This window comes from Meleagris gallopavo, chromosome 3, assembly GCF_905368555.1.
Source record: "Meleagris gallopavo chromosome 3, MGAL_WU_HG_1.1, whole genome shotgun sequence".
In the NCBI taxonomy this organism is placed as follows: domain Eukaryota; kingdom Metazoa; phylum Chordata; class Aves; order Galliformes; family Phasianidae; genus Meleagris; species Meleagris gallopavo.
The window spans coordinates 53,093,739-53,115,882 of NC_139406.1; the positions used below are offsets into that span (position 1 = coordinate 53,093,739).

At 43.1% G+C, this 22,144-nt stretch overlaps 1 protein-coding gene across 3 annotated transcripts in view; it reads left to right on the top strand.

Moving 5' to 3' along the window:
* The first annotated feature begins 2,525 nt into the window (after positions 1 to 2,525).
* MAPRE2 (microtubule associated protein RP/EB family member 2) overlaps positions 2,526 to 22,144 on the top strand; it is an 89,308-nt gene continuing 69,689 nt past the window's right edge. For 2 of the 3 annotated variants that reach the window (XM_085221050.1, XM_085221049.1), the window contains exon 1: positions 2,526 to 2,676. In XM_085221050.1, coding sequence (XP_085077176.1) covers positions 2,563 to 2,676 — 114 coding nt within the window. In that variant the 5' untranslated portion in view covers positions 2,526 to 2,562. Of the gene's footprint in view, positions 2,677 to 2,806; positions 2,886 to 22,144 lie in introns of those variants that run through there. The other variant, XM_085221055.1, reaches the window with a different exon arrangement.

The following is a 22,144-nucleotide window of genomic DNA, read 5'->3' on the forward strand; positions in this document are numbered from 1 at the left end:
GCTGAAGATGGATGTGTTTCCTTTGTGCTCTGCAGGGACAGATAATTCACCAACCCCTGTGAGTGCAGTGGCCTTTTTTTGTGTCAGGGCAGCCCTGACTGGGTCATGGCCACATCTTTAGGTGCTTCTCCCTTTGTGTTTGGAGGAAAGTTAAGGCACAAATGTGTTGCTTTGCCCTTTGCTTTCTGAATTTGGAGTCATTTCCTGGAGTCATTACTTGCTAATGAGATGAGCATGCAGAGTGAGATGCAGAGCAAGTTTTGTTAAGGAGTTACTAACAAGCAACTAGTTTTAGGGATGTGACAAATGTTCATTCTTTAAACAGTTTTGATTTGGGTGCTGCTATATCAGCATCATTGGTGGAACATGGTAACTAAGGTACACAAAGCCAACCAGTTTAATTTCACTGGCCAGAAAAAGATTTTTAAGCTGGTACAGGCATCTCTCAATATTGGGCATTTATGTGACTCAAACTCCTGTCCACTAGGTGAAGCAAAATCTACTGCAAAGGCACAACAACAAAAAGTGACTGTTCATGCATCCATGGTCCCTTATGCTGATGTTGACATCTAAGTGGAGGAAGAATGGAGTCATGGACAGTGTCTAAGGGAAGGAAATCCATCTCAGCATGTCAACAGAAAGGGCAGCCTCTGCATTAGCACAAATGACCACCATTCCCACGGACCTCAGAGAGTCTCTGTTTGTAGAAGTCCTCATTACTTTGCATTCTGAAGTACCTGAAGGCTCTGGGAGATAATGTCCACCAGATAGGGCTGTTTTAAGGGCTGACAGGAACCTCATAAAGTTCAACAAGGAGAAGTGTAGAGTCCTGCTTAAGGAAGGATCTTAATGAATGTGCAAAAATACCTTCAGGGAAAGTGAAAAGAGGACAGAGCCAGGCTCTTTTCTGTGATGTCCAGTGCCAGGATAAGAGGCAATGGGCACAAACTGGAACACAGAAGGTTCCCTTGGAACACAGAATGTTCCCTCAGAACACCGGGAGCACTTCTGTGCTGTGCAGGTGACGAAGCACTGGCACAGGCTGCCCAGAGGCTGTGTGTGGGCTCTGCTGCTCAGTGACCTTCACAGCTGCCTGGACGTGGGCCTGGACCCCTGCTCTGATGTCCCTGATGGAGTGGGGGGTTGGGCCTGATGGACCCAGAGGGCACTGTCAGCCTCAGCCATTCTAGGGTGCTATGCAATGACTGGCATGATGCACTGTGGTGTACAAGCACAGGGTGACTCAAGATGCCCACCATGACCAGCCATGGCATACAGGGGAGCACATGGCCGTAACTGATACCCACACCTCTGACCTCAGGTGCTGGGTACCTTAAGCAGGAGAGAGGGGCCACATTGTGACCTGCAGCTAAATCTGCAGGGTCTCCAGGGGTGGCAGGTCTCCTTATGGGCATTTAGATAGGACGTGCTTAAAAATGAAGGGATATTTTTAGGCTTAACTTTCTTTGCTCATCGCTTCATTGTACAGGCTCCCTTCTGCTCAGGGAAGACAATTGTAGTTCCTGTGCCATTCAGGCACATGCTGATAACAAAATAGTGCACCAGTAGCTCTGACACTGCTGTGATGGGTTCCAAGGAAGATCATACAAAAATAGCAAATCTTTTGATCTAAGCACTCTGCTAAGCAAATCCCACTGATGCAGTAAAATCCTTTAGTTGTTCCATAGATACAAAAATACATTTCATATAAGGACTAAGAAGAAATTTGGCAGTTCTCAAACACTATCAAAAAAACAAACAGGAAATCCTTTTAACTCTGAATGGAAGGTTTTCAGAGTGTTGGCCACTCTGTGCTGAGTGAGAGTACTCATATTTGGGACACTTTTCCCCTCGGGGAGATGAGTGAGATGTGGGGGTGCCCATGAGCACACTGGGACTCTGGGCCATTTCACATCATCACATCTGTGTGGGGGGCAGCGACAGCAGCATGGCACTGTCACTGCCTTTCTACGGGGACCATCTGATGGCCATTAGTCTGGCTCGAGCCCCTGCCCACACCTCACAGAGCAGGTGGCCCTGGTCCTCTGGGCCTTGGCTTAGGCTCAGGCAGCAGGAAGGCCTGGAGACCCTTGGGTTCTCCATAGCCATTGCTGGGCTGTCCTTTCCCTCGGTTCAGAGGGAGAGCAGAGCTGTGCCAAGTCTGCATGGGATCCACGCATCCCCGAGGACATGGGATCCCGTAACACACACTGCAGAAGTCCCAAAAACACTGGGGGACAATCTGGGACCCACACAGTGCTGCCCAGGAAGAAGCCTCAGTCTCCTGGAGCAGACGTGCTGCTTTCCCCTGTCACGAACAAGAGGCTGCAGCAAATCCAAACTATTTATGTCACAGTTTCTGAGCTTTCCTCGTCTGCTCCCACCCCGTATTTTTAGTTTTTTAACTTTAGACTTAACACCCAGCGGGAACGATCAGGTTGCATTAACAGGGAGGGAGAGATCCGCGCCGTTTCCTCTCCTCCAAGCCGCGGTTTACGGTTACCACTACAAAAATAGGAAGCGCATCCCACACGGCTCTCCTCCCCCGGCGCTCACGGCCGCATGACAGAGCTGGAAAACACAAACACGGGGCTCCACGTGGGCAGGGCTGGAACAACAGCCTATCTGCGGCTCGGGACTGAGGCAGGGCCCGGGCTGCCGCGTGTGGGAGAGCAGGTGGGGAATCAAACACGGCGTGCGTGTGTGGGCACCGGGAGGACGGCGGTGCCGAGCCCAGCCGCGCCGCTGGGAGCGGTGCCCGCGCGGTTCACGCGACGCCTCCCGGGCGGGGCGGAGCGGAGCGGGGCGGGCGGACAAAGCCGCGCTGTCAGCGGGCGGGCGGGAGAAAGGAAAAGCGGCGGCGGTGGCGGCGCGGAGCCGAGCAGGTGAGCCCAGTGCCCGGCCCCCGCCCAGCGCCGGGCCGCGCCGTGCCACGCTGGCAACGGGAGAGGCAGAGCGGAACCGTGCTGTGCGATGCGGTGCGGAGCGGGGCGGGGCGGGGGCGGCTTTGTGCGCGGCCGGGCCCGGGATAACGGGACCGATCGGCCCCGCGGTGGGGCGGTGGGGCCGGCCGGAGCGGGTAACGCGGCGGGGGCTGCGTACGGTGTTCGCCGTCACCGTCGGCCCGAAAGTACTTGGTGGAGGGGAGCGAGAGACTACCCGGCTCTCCGCAGTGGGAAGAGGAAAGTGTGTTTCTCTCCGTGACTCTCGGTTGGCAGCGCCGAACCCCCTCGGTTCTGCGGGCACGCCTGTTGCCGCCGGGCTGCGGGCGTCCGGAGCAAGCATCAGTACATCACTCGTGTTCAACAGCGTCTGCCGGTAACAGCCCTCTGTGGTGTTACGGTCTTTTCTGTACTTTCCTGGCTTCCCAGAGGGATCTTAGCTTCCTCTCTGCCCCCAAACCGGGTAGCAGATGGGATGAGGCCGATGGTGTAAGCTCCTGACTTCCAATAGTGAGAGACCTGCGGCAGTGAAGGAGGTAAAAACTTCCGAAAAAGAAATATTGCAGCAATCTTCTCCATGTTTTGCAAGAAGATAAATGCTGACAGAAGTGTCATTTCCTGAGAGGAGCGGCAGAACACTGTGGTGCTCTGTTTGAAATACGGCATAAGGGTTACAAGATGTGCTTGCTCTCTTAAAATATATTGTCTTTAAAGGTAGAACGAACTGATTAAAAACTTGTGCAGCAGCACTGCTGCTGGGTAGATCTCTCAGCTAGGGTTCTGATTGCTTCAGTGAAGTGCTCAGTACTTGGAGGAAACATCTCAAGGGCATCCTGAAGTATTTCTCATTCTGCAGCTGTACATGCTGTCACATCAGGATGCCCAGCTCACGGACCGAGCACTCTCCAAGTCCCCAGTGCACATGTGCTTTGTGCTGCCTCTAGCAGGAAAGGCTGACTGACCGTACTCCATTCAAATACAACCTTGGGCTTCAGAAGTGACGAACAGTTCATGAATCTGACTTGTCCTGAGGGCAAGTGTGGGTTTCTCCCAGTCAGCCTCAAATCCAGCATATTGGATCTGTACATTGTTCAGCATTACAAGGAGGGAAGAATCAGCTTGGTAGGAAAGCAGCAGGTGGGGCAGTTAGCATCCAATGAACATCGTGCCTGTTTCTGAGATACCTACGCCCTTTGGATATGTTTCAAAGGGAGACAAAATGTGGGTATTTTTCTATGATGTCTCTGTGTGGGGTGTGATGTGGTGGGCTGGCACATGCCGGCCATCTGCACTAACAGACTAAAAGAACTTCTGGTGTGTCCTTGTGAGGTTTAGTAATTTGGAGTGTTTTATGCTTATTTGAAGGTTTTGGCAATTGGTGCCTTACCACGTACCTGTTCCTCAAGGTTAAACCTTACTGTAGTGTCTGTTTCCCCAGGGAAAACAGAGGTGCCTGTGCTGTAGCTATTGTTCCTCAAAGCCTGTCCACAAGGGCAGCAGGAACAGGGGATGCAGAAGGACACCTGGAGACTGAAAGAACTGCGTTTGTTCTTAGAGAAGGCTCTGGGAAGACCTCATCGAAGCCTTCCAGTACTTCAAGGGATCTTATATGCAGGAGTGGGATCAATTTTTACACAGACACAGTTAGTGACAAGACAAGGGGAGTGGTTCTAAACTAAAAGGGCAGAGATTTAGATTAGAAATTAGGAGGAAATTCTTTACTCAGAAGGTGATGGCACTGGCACAGACTGCCCAGAGAAGCTGTGGGTGCCCCATCCCTGGAGGCATTCAAGGCCAGCTTGGATAGATGGATGGGGCCCTGGGCAGCTGAGCTGGCGGGTGGCAGCCCTGCCCAAGGCATGGGGTTGGGTTTTTGAGGTCCCTTTCAACTCAAGCCATGCTATGTTAAGGACACGTAGATTTTATTTCTGGTTCTCTAAGGTGTATTGGAAACAACCACGGTGACAAATCTGCCTGGCAGTGGGGGGCTTGGGCAAATATTTCAGCTCTTTGAGTTTAATATATATTGCCTTGTCGCGGTTAACTTCTGATGTTCTATATCTAGGTCCTGTCATTGACAGTAAGAATCTCAAATCATGTTTTTTTTTTCATTCAGCTCTTACAAGCTCAAGTATTCTGAGCTATTTAGCACTGTCTCTTCTGGCTACTGTAAAACCTTGCTCAGATATTTTGGCATTATTTTTTTGACCATTTCTCTAAATGCTAGTGAAATATTTGGAGGAGCATTTACTTAAACCACTGTCACGGAGTTAATGAGATCAATTTACGCCCGTGACGGGGGGCGGTAGGCCCCTGCACTCCCCTCCCCAGCCCACAAAATGGGAAGGAAGGGAGGAAAACAAAAACAGCGGCAACAATCTATGGAGGAAAACTTATTTTACTAACTATGATATCGAAATGCAAGATAACACAATATAATACAATCTGATTGAAATTGAGACTAATAAATCAAATAAAATAGGAGAGAGAGAGAGAGTTCCCGAGACCAATTCAAACCTGAAAAGCTTGGAATGGCCAGGAAAGCACCCTCCAGCACCCACTGCCAGGCAGTAAGAGACCATCCCACCCGGTAGGGCCAGATCCATGACTTCTGTAACGTATAGGGATAGATGCCTGGAATTGGAGCATTAACACTTTAACTTCCAGTACACTACATGATGTTTTGATGTGGAATACTGAGAACCAAAACCAAAAAAACATAAAACCATGACAACTACAAACACTGCCACACACATACGCACACCCAAACGGGTAATCACAAGAATTCATCCTCAGTAAACTTCGGGGAGGAGGGGGGAGGGAGGGAAAGGAGCCTTCAAAATTGCTGCAAATTTTGTTAAAACACATCCTTCCAATTTAGCTTTAAATAGCCATTATCCTTCTTCTCTTGCAACACTGAAAGTTTTTAATATGGTTAAGTGTTTTGAAAACAAGTTTAATCCCAGAAGAGGGAGAAGCTTCTCTAACACAATTAGGTGAGTGGAATTTTTCCCTCAGGCACCTCTGTAGAGTGATACAATATTGTGTCAAAAACTGTAAGCTGTGGCTCACAGAGCTGGGCTGGGCCAGTGTTTGTGTGAGGCATGGGAAGGGAAAATGCAGATGGTGCAGAAAGTGCCAGTGGTGAACGTGTCAATAGCACTGCTCTGAGTCACTGGTGGCCCAAAGTCCAGTCGCTGCATGATGGCACATGTGTTGGTGTTGCCTGAGGCTTCAATGAGATCCTGAATCTTTCAGCACCTTTATATATATAGTGTGCGCGTATACAAAAGTCAGTGTTTTTGCTTAGCAAAGCACTACGGTTAGGATAGTTCCAACTCCCTCACATGAATTCCTTGCAGCTTCAGTGGGGCTGTATTTCTCACTGCTGAAAAGGTGATGTGATCTGGGCAATCAATGCACAGCTTTTGTGTCCTTACTGCCATGAGGTGCATCCGCGCCATTCCTGCTGCCAGGCTCTGGGAACACTGTGCACTCTAAGGGGAGTGAGGGAAATGGGGGTGCTTGGACGTCTTGGGAGGGTAGGTGAGGAAAACCTCAAACAGGATATCTTCTTACAAAGGGATTGAGAAGGCTTCGTGGATGGTAAGGAAAAGCTAATCTGCATTTGGGGAGGTCAAAGGAGGGAAAGGGGACTGGAAGCAGGATAAAGAATGAGGAAAATAGAAGGCAGAACTTGAACTGCAGGTAAAGGATACAGAAAACAACAAGAATGCTCCAGGAAAGCTGTCAGGACAAGTATTTATCATCTTATTAGCTGCAGATGCAACTGGATCTTGGAGCTGTTTCACATTGCATTTGTCATCAATGGGCTGAACCACATCCCCAGCACAAAACTGTGGGACAGACAGGATTAAGGGCAGCACTGGGAAGGATTCTGGGAGCACTGCCAGCATCAGCAGCCTAGCTGCAAGGCTGCCCTGGGCTATTTTTATCTTGGCTATGTCCAGAAAGAGTTTTTAAAAAGTCTGAAGAAAGCCTGCCCTGCTATCTGACAGTCCCATAGCAAGAGAGAGCTTTAGGTGGGACAAGCATGCTCAGATTTGATCAGCCACTGCTGCTCTGAAGAGGGGATTATGCTCCATACTGGTCAGGTAAAGATGGTTGATGGAGAAGGAGTGATGAAGAAGATGATCCTATCTGAGCACCTCTTCAGACCCAGAATCTTCTCTGAGTTTTATGCTGAAAACATTTCTTTTCTCCCAGCTTTATTCCATTGAGCCTTGAATGACCCCATTTTAAACATGTCCTGTTTAAAGCTTAGGAATAGTTCTAATGCTTTACAGGAGCCTAATCTTTAACCAAATCCCCTCTGAAAATGGCTGACTATGTAACTTTTCCACCTTGTAAGAAGAAGTCAAAAGTATTTACTTAGATGCTTTCAGATATTCAGTACTTAAAGGAATTTGAGTAAATTTTCATTAAGGAATAAAGTTAATAAGGTCCTAATACTAAGTAAAATACCATTCACACCAATAGCAAGCTTTCAGGTTGATCTAATTATCAATGCCTAGCAGAGACCAAGTAAAAATGACAAGTTGCTAGAAAATACAAATCTTATATTCGACAGGTGGGAAGGAAAGGAAGATGTAAGATGCAGGTTTATTAGAGGTAATCTTCAGACAGTGAAATTGTTCTAATCTAGTTAATCTGTTTGTACATTTGATAGACTTGTTAAAGTCGGCAGAGAAGAAGCTGTCTCTGATTTCATCACAGATTTTGGTTGTGCAACTTCTGATGAGAAATAGACAAGTATCTTCTCAGGCTACTCCTTTTTGAGGAATTGTATTCAAGTATGCTTTGATCTGGTAACCATTTTATGTCCCGGTTAACATTAGACTAAATATAGATCAGTAACAGTCTCTTCAGACAGTTTTATCAAAGGAAAACAATGTGTTTAGTTTGGCTTTGTCATATTCAGACTGAATAGAAATGCTATGAATAAACTTGTTCTTGAATTTTCATTGCAATGTGGCACTTGGATCTCATGACTCATCTCTTCTGGGAATGCAGCATCCCTTGCAGAGCTCAAGAATCCAAATTCAAGAACATTTGCAAGCCAGAGGAAAAGACCCAGGCTAAGAGGCAAAACAGAAGCAATAGGAGAACACTTTTCTTGATTTCATGGTTGGAAAAGACTTCTAAGATCACCTAGTCCAACTGTCAACCCATCCCCACAGTGCCCACTAACCATATCCCTCAGTGCCACATCCACACGGTTCTTGAACACCTCTCTGGGCAGGCTGTTCCAATACCTCACCACCTCACCACTCTTTCTGAGAGGAAATTTTTCCTAATCCAACCTGAACTTCCCCTGGTACAACTTAAAGCCATTAGCTTTCATGCTATCTCTTTTCCACTTAGGAGGAGAGGCTGAACCCCACTTTGCTACAACCTCCTTTCAGGGTGTTGCAGAGAGCAATAAGGTCTTCCTTGGCCTTCTCCAGACTGAACAGTTTCATTTCCCACCTCATAAGCCTCTCCTCATAAGACTTGTGCTCTGATCTCTTCACAGCCTCACTGCCTTTCTCTGGGCATGCTCCAGCACCTCAGTGTATTTCTTGTAGCATGGGTCTTACCTGATTTCCATCAGATTCCAGAGTTTTTCAGGCCTGACAGTGCTAAGGACATTATCTTGCAGGAGTACCTACAAATGCAAGTATTGTTTGGCAGTATTTTGGTCTTTTGGATTTTGATGGACAGATAAATACATTTCTAAACACCTGCAAATATTTTTTGCTTTGCTTTCTCACATTAGAAACAATTCATTGGCAGATAGCATCTGGTTGGTATCAACAAAAGCATATACACTAAAAGAAAACAGGTGACTTATGATTGTAATTAAACTAATCAGAGAGGCAGTGGGTAACGTGTATTTCTTCAGGATTGCTGTTTCAACTCCCAGCTACTGCATTGTGCCAACTGAGCAAACGCTCGCCTTGGCATTTGGTGTCCCACACAGCATGACACACAGTGCATTTTCCTAGCACCCTAGTGGGTGGGATGACCCACTCATGAAGCTGTGTTCCACACCAACATGTTATTTCACATATCTGCTGTACAGATATGACCAATACCCATTATTTCCAAATGATCGAATATTTAAAAACTCTGACATAAATATAGCATGCAATGTATGCAGATTAAACCTTAAAGCTGTTCATTGATTATCGCAAACTTTATCTTCTCATGAATTAAGTTCTCAGCCATTATTAGTTGCAATAACTTTTTATAGGCACTTCCCTTCCACTTCTTTCAACTCCATTAATCCTTTAACAGCCTCATGTGCTTTGGTGTCAAACATCATCATGAGAAATGCTTGCAAAGAAATGGGAAGTTAGAGATACAGGAGAGTACACGTTGACAGCTGTTTGTGAAGATCTTTGTGTCACCTTAGCAAGCCACAGGAAACTTGTTAGGAATATACATTCTGTAAGAAGCAAAGGTGCAGCTGAAACAGTCTGGGGAATATCAGAGGAAAACTGCATTTGCTGAAGTTCTGAACAATAGCTCTTAGTTTGCTGTCTCTTGGAAATTTTTTTGAAATATAGATTAAATAATTCCAGATTAAAAAACAAACAAACAAACAAAAAAGCGGTCCAAGCTTTCAGCACTTTCTACATTTAATACTCTTCTTTGTGCCTGGAAGGTGCTCTGCTCTCATACACTGCTGCCTTTTCATGCACTGCGCTCCTTTCTCATACAATCCCTCTTGAGTAGTTTTCACATTCTTTATCTATTTCTCTTCCTCCTAACTGCATCCTGACTGCACCACTTCCTCTTATCAGTAATTCTGCCAGCTTGTTTCCCCCCCCCTCCCCATCTCTGACTTTGTTGGGGCAATGGGCAACCTCCTCTTTTCATCTCTAGTTTGTACACTACTGCGGTAGGATCCTACTTATGACTTACTCCAACGCACATTTTGGGGAGCACTTGTAATTACCATTGCTCAGGAAAGCAGATGTGTTTTTAAGTCTTGCCTTTGCACAGTAGTTGCTGGTAAAAGCCAGATGGCATTGATGGAGGTGGGTATTGCTGAGATGAACTCCCAGTAAGTGCTGACCCACTGGACACCTAATTGCTTGTTTGCATTCATCTCTTCTAGTTTTGGATGCTAAAATATAATCTGGTCAACTGAGCTTTACCAATTTCTCATGGCTGTAACAGCAACAAGTGTGACTGCTTGTACAGCTGCAGAATGTTTTGTTTGCCTTTAGAAATGTAATAAAGTAGTTCTAGTAGGCAGTGCAGGTGTGCTTTTGTAGTTGGAAGAGGCATTGGCCATACTCAGAAAATCAGATATTTTTTTTTTCATGTGCAAGGTTAATTAGAAGCCAATCTGAAGCACAGAGTTTTTTCTCCCCTGGTTTTAGTTGCTAGCTGCTACAGCTCAGGCCATGCCATTTTATCATTTCATGTTTTACTAATAGAGAATAGTTACTACCAGCCAAAACAGCAGTACCTGTAAAAATTAAAGTCTCTCTGTTATCTCACCTTCCAGTATTTCTAACAGAAGCTAGATCCAAGTGCTAACCTAGGTATAGGGTTCACTGCACAGAGCACAGCAGTACTTATCTTGTGATTTCTGATTTTGCTCATCTCTTCTGATGTTCCTCCTTCCTTCACCCACACCTCACCTCTGGATTCCCCCACTGTCCTTGTGAACATCAGCCCAAAATAAGGGAGAATTCAACCATGGGTGTCAGGGCTAATCTGCTTTGTTATTGCTGAAGCGGGTGGAGAGGAAGCCTGCTATGGGACCTTAGGGTGGTAGGAAAGCAAATGCAATTTATTATATTTCCTCCAACTTGATATTTAAATATAATTGTTTTTTTTTTTTGCTCTTGCATGCTATGCTTAATTTGTGAGCTCACTAAGATTATATCTTTTTTCCCAGAATCATCAGACTTTCTTTAAAGATGAAATGCTTTTATTGACCCTGGAAAAAACTGCAGAGTTTTTGTATTCACATAAGTATGACATGAGATTACGTTCTTTCAGCCACAGGAAGAGACATAAATATCTGTCCTTTAATTATTGAGTTTAAAGCAAAAGATGCTTTCTCTTGCTTGCAGAGGTACAGAAGGAATTAAAAGTAAAAGCTGTAGCTTATTAAGCAGTATCTTTTATTTTGATTGTTTTTTTCCTCCATCTGATACTTCGTGAGGACTGGAACACAGACAATATTAAGCTTATATTTTAATGTTATAGCAAAAGTTCCATATGGATACATGTATTTTAATGGCCAATTAGCATTTTCTGACAAAAGTGGACTGGTTTTGTGAGAAGGAATGCATGTTATTTTAATACTTATTAAAGTTAAGACTTGATCCATCCCTGGAGGCATCCAAAGCCAGGTTGGATGGGGCCCTCAGCAGTCTAATCTGGTGGGAGGCAGCCCTGCCCATGGCAGGCGTTGGGACTGGATGAGCTTTAAGTTCCCTTCCATCTCAAACCATTCTATGATGATGATTCAGGAAAATACCTCTCCATATCAAGATGGGGCAATCACTTCAACTTAAATACAGGAAATGTTGGGCATAATAGCCATTACTTGCACAGATCTTGTTAACAAGAACATAATCTCCTAATCACTCCCTTGATGGCAAACTCAGATAATAGAAGCATAGTTGGGCTCCTGCCAAGCAACTCAAGAACTCCAATTTCACACCCAATCTCCTGCAGGAGTGCCAGGATAACCTCAATTATTCACGGAAGAAGAGCCTAACCGCTGTGAATTTATAGTTCCTTATACCTGCAATTTTAAAAAAGAAAAAAATATGAATTGGGAGGGTACAAAATACTGAGCAAGAAATAGGAACATACCTCTTGATGTGTTTATACTACACTCCAAAGCAGTATATAACCACTAAGGATGTAACATCCTAGTGCATCTCTTTACTCCCTTGAATTAGACCTTGAGGAAAAAGTTTTGTTGTTGTTTTCTTTAAAAATTGGAGTAGTTAGAAGACAAAGAACAGAATCTAATTTTTAGAAGTTCTGTTCCCTGTGCATCCATGGCACATGTATGTTTTAATGGGGTTTGCAAAGGTTTTTAATCTTGCATCATCTTCATGATGTCAGTGATGAAGACAGAAGACACCTCCACTGGTGGTGGAGGCTTTTGAGAGGTTGTGCTGGTGTAAGTAGAGATTGCTGCAACTTCATAGATATGTTTGGTTTAAAATTTGATGCTCTTCCAATACAAATAAATACTAAAAGCTCTTAGGCCTCACTCAATTTGCTACATCAGTGCTTCTAAAAGGCAAGCAACCAAACAAGCTCACCCGCCTAACTTTTCTAGACCATATGGCAGAAAATGCAAATATTAGGACAAGGTTAATTTTATTTACCTACATTTTACCATTATCTTGTAAAGCTGTCAACTAGCTATCTACTTATTTTTTTTTCACTAGTAAACAGAGCACACGAGAAGTTGACAACACAATCATCTTGCTTCAAACTTTATTACAGGCTGAGTTTCTGGGTGGGATGAAGGGTGGAGCCAGACATTTAGCTACACCCATGGTGAGGTTTATAAGGAGGTTTCTAGGGAAGCTCTTTTTTCTATTTACCAGTCTCTGACAACTGTCAGTTTTATTTAGCAGGTTTGTTTGTTTATTTGTTGTTTCTTTTTTTCAATTGTTAATATGTCAAGGCTTCATAAAGACTCACGTAATGGGAATAGTCCTCCAAATACATCTTTGAAACAGCGAAGTAAGGTAAGTCATGGAGTTTGCTTTACTAGCTTAGTTCCTTTTTGTGCATAATACATCTGAGGTAGAGACCTGAGTACTACTGTAATTTCAAAGGCCTGTATTTTCTTTGCTGTGTATAATTGAAGTTTTGTTCTCCATAGTTTTGCATTCCTGTAATGCTAATCCAAGTGGGGGAAAAAAACAACCTTAAATATCCCCAAATTTTGTAGACTTTGGGGAGGTTAGTATTTGTTATAGGGTGATCTGGTCTTTAAGAGTGATGGTTTTAAGGACTAATTTGTGCTACCTGTCTGCAACATTGAGGTTATTGTGGTTTTTGTTATGGTGCTGCTGTTTGTTAGCCACCCCAATATTAACTTTTCAAATGTACAAATAAAAGATATGCTATGCTTAATTGCATAATTACTGTGGCTTAGTCAGAACTCTTTGATACACCCAGGAATCCTGTCATAATTCTGGTTTGAATTGTATCACAGTTTCCTTTTATACACCTGCACATAAATGCTTAGAAACTATTCTGTTCAGCAGAGGTCTCATAGGTTACTATGTACGTCCTGAAATGAAAATCTGTGCTATGAAGGCTTGTTGCTATTCAACATAGGTGCTTCTGTTGGTACAATGCTTTTCTAGATGCATCTGTATTTGTTTATAAGATGCCTGGGTGAAAATATTAGTAATCACCTACTGAAGTACTAAGAAACGATCACAGCAACGTAGAGAGGGTGCAGCTGGGACGTATCAAGAGTAATGGTCGGCATAAAAATATCTCTCTTGCACTGGTTTCCTAGCTCTGAGCTTACTGCTGGTAAAGTGTAATTGTAAGAAACTAGCAAGAAGGGACTGAACCTTGGAAATGCCTTTTTTGGAGCTCCCATCAGGCTTTTGGCAAAATGGAAGAAAGCCTGGACTTCTTAAAAAATGGAGTAAGCTACCAAAGACGTGTATCTGAAAAGTTAACTTTTTTCTCCAATCAATTTACTTGTAGCCATCCAGATTTTCTTTTGTGACCTTTCAATTTAGAAAGAATGAAGTCACATTTTATTTTGTTTTCAGTCATTGCTCCCAAAACATGGGAAGTATTTGAGGATCACTAGTCTACAAGTTTTTCTGCCAAATGCTAAGTTTCACTACCAAGTGCCACAAAAATAGCCAAAGTCTTGGTTTCCACAGAACTGGTGCTGTTTATGGGTTCTCTCTCTCTCTTTTTTTTTTTTTTTTTTTCCTAGCTGTAAGCAAAACTGTGAAAACTGTATCTGGCAAGAAAAGCTGACTGACAGCCCCTTGGGCAAAATGGTATGATGCAAGTTAGAGATGCTGTCAGAGCATTTTGACAGTGTGTGCTTAGCAGACATGAGAAAATGAATGCATCCTGAGTTTGAGGAGACGCGTTTCCTGCCATGATAATGCTGTGGTTTTGCTTTGGAGCTGGTACTGTCAATATTGAATTTGTAGGGTGCTTGAGACATGTGGTCATTTCCACTTTATACAATGTGTTTTTACTGATATGTGACAAAACTGGTGGTGGTAGGAGGAGGCTTGTTGAACAGCAGAGCAGCATCCTGCAGGGGAGTCCCTTGACCTTGTCCAATGCTGTTCTTCCAATATCTTGACATGCTGTGGTTGGATTCTTCATAGATATTCTTAAGTGCATTGCATTTATTTTAAGTTTTGTTGCTAACTGGTATATTAACAAACTGTTCAAAAACACTTGCTGTTACTATCTGTTTTGTTAATACAGTAAATGGGAGGAAGAAAGAGGAAAACAGAATCATAAAATAGATTCATTACAGTTGCAAAAGACTTCTAAGACCATCCAGTCCAACTGCCAGTCCATCCCCATGCCCTCTAACCATGAACACCTCCAGAGATAGTGACTTCACCAGCCCCCTGGACAGCCTGTTCTAATGCTGCACCACTCTTTCCAGGAAGAATTTTTCCTAATATCCAGCCTGATACTTTCAATACCAGCAGAGAATTGTAGATGTTTCTGCTCTTGGATTCTTTTGGATGGATTTTCTGAATCAGAGAGGAAGTTTGAACTTTTTCAAGTGAGCAATGTAGAGTTATTTAGGATATTGATACAGTGCCTAAATTTTGTCACTTCTCTAAACTGGGATTAAAATGACTTTTGTCTTTTTGTGACTTGAAGAGTGATACTCTTGGAATAAAGCCCATGTATTTATGACACTCACCTACTATTCAACACAAATGAGTCAAAGGACACTGATTATCCTATTGCAGATTATTTTCTGTATTTGATCAAATTTAGGTAATTTTAATAGACTATTTTTGAGTAGCCAAACTGCAAACATAAGGATGCCATCTTTCTCTCCTGATTCTATTTTTTGGAGCCGTGTTAGTACTAAGCGCAGAAAGTCCACAAAGATGATTTCTTGGTAGTAAGCTGTGTAATTAAGAGACAGATGAATGATGAAAACCTTTCAGTAACTTATTTTATTTGGCGTGGTGTATGAATTCTAGAATTCTTTGAGTTGAAAGGGACCCTTAAAGGTCACCTAGTCCAACTTCCCTGCAATGACGCTGGCAGTTGGATTACTCCAGACTGGTGTTTGGTTAGTCCTGCCATTTTTAAATAGTTTTGTTATCAGAAGTTTCAAGCATAAAACTGTATTGTATCTTGATGGATGCTAAAATTAAATTTTCATCTGGGCTCTCCCTTCCTGGTCCTTGTATGGCAGCAGGAGAGCATTCAGAACTGAGCTGAGGGAGGTGTGGGGCTGCCTACAGGTATCAGCTCTGGTGTGAAGAGAGATGACTGTGGGGAAGAGTAGCTCCAGAGGATGAGGAGGGCGAAGTGGATGGAGATAAGCCCCATCCCGATGGTGTCTTCTGAGACTTTGCCCAGCTTTTAAGCCTTGCTGGCCCTGAACAGTCTCCAGTGACTCTCCTTGTTTCCCATAATCACTTCTGCTGCCACCAAGAAACTTTTACAGGCTTTTACAGATCCTGAAGTCATTGCAGTTTCCTCAAGGTGACTGGATATTCTTAGTAGTAATTTTTCTCAGGGTGCTGCTAGAAGGAAGTGTAAGCTGGCCTCTACTGCTGTGGGTAAGTTCAAGTCAAGCCAAGCTGGAAAGGTTAAACGAGATGCTGCCTCTAGTGGATTTGAAATTTTGCTATCTCTTTATCTACCTGACAATCATGCAAATGAGCAACATCTCCCATCATGAGGAGGAGCCTGACGTTTTCAGCTTCTCTGTGCGTTGTAGCAGAGGCAATGAAAATTCTCCTTCAATAACTAAGATCATAAGAGGTTTTATTTGCCTGCGTATAAAAAAACAAACTGAGAAATAAATATAACTGCCAGTCACCCAGCCAGATGTTATTGACCTGAAATGGCTTTTGTGAAGTGTGCTAAATGCTTGAAGGCCACATCAGGTAAGGGATGTGATTAGTGCTATACTTATGTTTTTAGGGTGATGCATTGTCTGCTGCAGCAATAATCATTCATTGGGATGCAGGGACTACAACACATGATCATGATAGAAAACCAGATAGAGAGATGCTATGATGGGCTTGTCAAATGACAGGGAGCTTATTATGTAGCTGTGGGCCAACAAGAACCATTTGTCTGACTGATGGCAGTGATGTCTTTTGTCTTCCTTTGAAAGGAACGCGTAGCTACTGGTACAGTGTCTGTCCATTAAAACAATGTGGCACTGAGGAGTTGTCACCACTTTGTTCACTGTGCTTTAGTGTGAAAAATTCAGAGTATCGCCTCGCTCTGCATGAAGATCCTATTGAAGTTTTATTAGATTTGGTAATGCACTATAAGATAAATGTATGAGTTATGCTACAGCCTAAATGCATCCATTTAAATCCTCCAAGACAGTGGTGCAGGAGCTGTTATTTCCTGTACGTCTCCCTCTGTGCAGTATAGATTATTAATGGTTTTGTGTGTTATCTATTTACATTTGAATTCTAAAACCTGAAACTGCAGGAGGAGGTTTGATGAGAGCAATATCTGAGATAGAACTGCATGGTATTTCTCCCTGTCTCATAATCCCAGGTGTGGAGGTTGGCCTTAAAGGGTGCAGGTGACTGTCAGTATCTCACTGCAAAATTGCACTGGAGGAAAGCAGTGAAAATTTCACCATCTCCTTGCAAATCAATACATCTACTGGCAGGGGAAAGGGGCAGCAACTGGTGTCTCTGAGTTTATGGGTTCTCATTCATGTCCTACTTTCTGCTGTGGAGCAGTAGGAAAAAGAGCACAGCACCTCAGCAAGAAGAGGTTATAAGCATCTGCTCTAAGGAAAGCAAAAGTATTTCTGGGAATAAAAATAATTGGATTCCAAATATAACAAAACATCAGTCCAGTAAAGTTGAGACAGCTTCAGCTGTGTTATTCTTTGTATATCTTGTATGTCAAAATATATTATCATGGTTATTTTCATATTCTGGAAATTCAGCATCAATTTGTCATCAAAAAAGAGCAGGCAAGCTGAATCCTGGCAGTCGTCTTTAGGATACAGCAGTTTGTCTAAGCTGACACATCGTGTTGAGGGAGAGCAGAGTTATGCTGGAGTAAAGTGATGTGCTTGTGCTTTGACAGGCAAAAGGCATTTAGCTTGTTTGGTAAGTTGCCAAACATTGTCATTTGAGAGTGTTGCAAAGACTCCCAGCTGTCTGTATGTGAACAAAATATCTGGGTGAATTAGAATTTGTCCCACTGAACGTCTCACCAGAAATGACCTTGCCTGGTCTCATGTATTCAAACTCAAGTGCAGCCTACTGCAGCCTCCAAAGGACACTTGAGACCAGGGCAGCACTACTGAAAACAGTATTGAGAGAGAGGTGGATTTCCCAGTAATATTGAATCAGATATATGCATACTCTATTATAAAGTTTTCCACAAAACAGGAGTGATGAGGAACAACTGCCAGTGTTTTCTTTTTCCATCCAAGCTAAAAGATTCCACCTTCTAGGTGTGAAAAATCAGCCAGTGTGGAAGTTCTGTCAGCTATAAGAGAAATAGTAGGTATATAAATGGTGAATCTGTCCACAGTATTTCACAGAATTGAATTTGTTTCTCTTGTTAAGTGGTGGCTTTTCTTGCTTAGTTTGGATAGCAAACAGAAAACAGTAAGTGTCTGGGAAGGGCAGTATGAGAAGTATCCACACTTACATTGTATATGCTACTAAAAGGAGTTTAGTGCTCCTCCAGACCAATATTTGCATGCAGTGCGCTGAAGAAAAAGACTTTTCAAAGCCAAAATACCGTGGAAGCTCAAATTCAATCTGATATGGTAGAACAACTTGGAAATTTCCCAGTCAGCTTTTATCTAATGAGTAGAAATAATGCACGTGTCTTCAAGTTAATGTGCCAGTCTGCTTTGTTCTGTGGCACTTGTTAGAAGAACAAATAAAGAAAAGTAAAAATTCCCGTTAGTTTTGTACTGTAGCTTCTTGGAGGAAATACTACAGCTCACAAATGCAGCCCAGAAATTTCTCATTTGAAATTTAAATACAAACTGCCCTTTCAAAACAAAGCAATGCTAACTTGAAAGGATGAAGCCTGGCACATGGCCTTGTGAGCCCCCTTCCATGTGACTTGCTTTAACTCTATGTAATATCATAGTCTAACAAAATGAGATAACAAGCTGTCACCATTATTCGTGCTTCCTGTGTCAAATATACAGGTCTTGCAATTTCATCTATACTAGTTACTTGTATGGTGTCATTATCGTAATGCAAGTGCACTCAATTTTCCATGCATTTTAGCTTTACCAGTTTGCAGGCAGGATGTGAGGTTGCCCCCGCTTGCTAATCAGATCAGAAGCCTGCAGTTGTAAATGGTCTTACTGAGAATATTAGGCAGCTGCACTCATCAGTGAATTTCTGCTTCTTGGAGTGATCAAAGCTGTTGCCACCTGGGAGGGCTGAGCAGCTCAGAACTCACCACTGTGATGCGTGGATTAGGTACCAAATAGTGTTTCTCTGCCTTCTTTCCAAGGGGTCCAGTCCTATCAGCATGTTCAGATCATGTTACTTGTGCTGCACATAGCAATTAGTGACTGCTTTCATTGAAAGTATTTATGGAAGGGTATGGAGTGATGGTGCGCCAGTCTTCTGCTTTGTAGACAAGGATGGAGGACTGACTCAAAACATGAGAAACTGGTGAGGATCTGCCCGTGAGCAGCTTGGAGAAGGCTTAAAACATGGCTGTCCAAGGAGTTTCATGGCCACCTGTCTGTGAGCACAGTCCTTCGAAAAAAGTTTGGCACTCAGGGACACTAGTTGCCTTGCATATCTATGGAAAAATGGCTCTTATGTACCTCATCTAATCAAGGATTCACAGGAAGAATCCCACCAACTATGGCCTGACTGCTTTTACAAGTGTGTACATCTGTAATTTATTGTGAGCAAACCATTCCACTCACATGAGAGAGCAGTCCAAGAATTCTTTAGCTGTTTGACCAGTGCTATAGAGAGCAAAGATTGGTTTTCAGATTGGTATCTTACATACAAGTACATTGTGCATTATGTATTATAACTATCCTTCTGCATTACATATTTAGACTTTTAAGGAGTAAAATAAAAATTCTGATACAAGATTTTTTCTGTTTTTTTGCCATCTCCACAGGTACTGGAATCTATCTTTACATTGTTGAGTTAGTCCTATAATTTTTTGATATTGAAGAACTTGAGGCAGAGAGACATCAAAGGTTTTAAAAGGACAGAGATATGTGATACGTCATGGAGTCTAGCACTCCAGCTAGGACTCTGCTTCCTGAGTGAGCTATACAAGCCACAAGCAGCCTGCAGTTGTAGTACTTTCATACAGAAATATAGGATGATACAAGTTGAAAGAGGCTTCTGGAGGTTGTCTGGTCCAACCCCTGTTGAACCTAATCCCAGTAGATTAGTTTGCTCAGGGACTTGTTGAGCTCTGTGTGTCTCAAAGAACAGACTTCACAGCTTCACTGAACCCAATATTCAACCACCCTTATGCTAAAAACACTTTTCCTAACATGTAATCAGGATTTGCTCTGTTGAAACTTGCCTGTTGACTCTTTCACTACCAATGCATATCTTTGAGAAGGGCTTGGCTCCATCTTCTCTGCCCTCCCTGCAGGTAGCTGTGGGCTGCAATGGGACATCACCCCACACCCTGAGCCTTCTTTCCATCAGGCTGGGCAAGCCCAGGTTCCTCAGCCTCACCTGCATCATGTGCTCCAGCCCCTACACCACCTGGATGTAGTGGGCTGGGCTCCAGCTTGTCTGTCTCTGGTTTGTGGTTGCCCAGGACTCAGGTATGCTGCTTTCGCAAGTACTGATTATAGGGGAGCAATCGCTGCTCTGGATCTGCAAACCCAACCCATAAAACCCCCAGTTTTGTTTTGTTTTTCCTCTCCAGCTGGTGGCACCCAGCCTGTGCTGTTCAACAGGGTTGTTTCCCTCTCAGGGACAAACATCTGTGCACTTGCTTTCCAGGCCATGCCTGGTTCTTTCCTGTGATGAAATAGACACAGGTAGTGAATCCTGTACTGTTGTGGAGATTATTTTTACTTTCTGAAGAAAGACACTGAATTGCTCATCTCAACAGAGGTTGCTACTCTGTCAGGTGGACATGCCAGCAGCAAAGTGGTGTTTTAGAACAGAAGATTGGTAGGAGCTTTATCCCCCTTCTTTGGAGAACCTACTTGATTAACGCTGAATACTCTCTGATATGCTTATTTTCCCTTCACTTGCTGCAGAGATTCAAACAATTAATGTCACAAGAAAGCAAGATTCAGTCCATTTAATCTTATCCCCTACCAAGCCACTTGCATTTTTCTTGGGCACATCTAGAAGTGAAGGGGTTACAGTAAGAGGTACGCTTCAACTTAATGCTTTTTCCTGGACTTTATTTTAGTGTGTTGTGATTCTAATGTATGAAATAATGCATAAAACTGATAAGCTCCAGCCATTCTTAAACCAAGAACATGGTATAATCTCTACCAGAATTGAAATCAAAAAGCATATTTAGTGCACACCAAAATGAGTCAATAGCAAGCTGCAGTCAGCTGTGCAGAATGCAAGTGGGTACTTAACCGAAACTGGTGGCTGTGCTGGTTGTGGGAAACAACAGGTGTAGGCATTGATAATGCAAGTAGAACAGACTTTCAACTAACACAATAGAAGTTGAAATGGAGGCATCAGTGAATCTGAAGTAAAGTTTTAACAAAAATATGTCTCCATAGAGGAAAATCTTTTTTAGGCTGAAACAGAGCTAAGTATGATGTGGCAGCCTGCTGCTAAGTACAAAGAATGACACACTTTGTATTCTTCCTATTAAGTCTGCCACCTACTGCTTGATGCACTTGCTTGGTATTGCTTGTGTTTAAAACAAAACAAAACAAAAAAACAAAAAACAAAAAAACCCAAACTTTAACCAAAATCACGTGGAAGATGATTGTTGCATCTTCCTAGTTTCATGGGCAGGAAGGCAGAGGAGTTTACTGATGGGAGGAGGGCAGATGGGCTGCTGCAAAAAGTGGATTTTCTTCTGTAGCTGGCCGCAGCTTTGAACCCAATGTTGTCTTTAAGACATCTGCATCTGAGAAACTCCAGCTTCCAGGATGGAGGGGAGAAGACAAAGAAACAGGAGAAGATGATTACTGCTCTCTGGGCAGTAAAGTAGGGTGGAAGGAGACTTCTGGACAAATGATGCATGTTCTTTGCTACTAAGTTGTTAAACGGGATGTGCTTGGATTTACTTTATATGTAAACAAGCAAAAAAAGATTGGTTGCATTGTAAATGAGAGGGACGGAGCTGAGTTCTAAAGGAAGTCTCTAGACTTCTTTCATGCCAGTATGTGATTTGAAATCAGAGCAGTGACTGAGAAGCAGAACTGCTGGAACTAAGCCCTGTTAGAAATGGCGACAGTAAAAGAGGTGGGAAGCTTGGATGGATGCTCAGTAGCGGCATCTTGTGTCTTCTGTAGCTGCCTTCCTTGCTGAGAGCTCTGAGCCAAAACTGAGCATTTCTCATGGTTTTGGAGTTGTGAATGGTACTAAACTCAACTCTGTTAATTTATTTGCTTTGAATCTGTGTCTTTGTGCAAGAATCTGACTTTGCAGGAACCCATGGGCAAGTGAAGAGGATTCACCAATGAATGATGAGACAACATATAGTTGGGCTGGTAATTAGTAGTAAATTAGTAGTAAATCCAACTGCTAAATATGTGGATCTTTTCTTGTTTTATTATTTTTTTTTGTTTTTAATTCATGTATAGATCATAAAAACTAAAGAATTCTTTGACACAAGATGACTTAAAGTTAATATTTCAGTTCATTTTTATTGAACAGGAAAGTATATGTAAATAGTGATATACACTATTTTCTAAGTTAAAATCTGAGTTTATCCATTTCTGAATTTTGTCAAACTATTCTCTAGTCAGTAAATGCCTGGATAGCAGCCACAATAGATTTGCTTGAATTCTTTCAGCTGCTAAA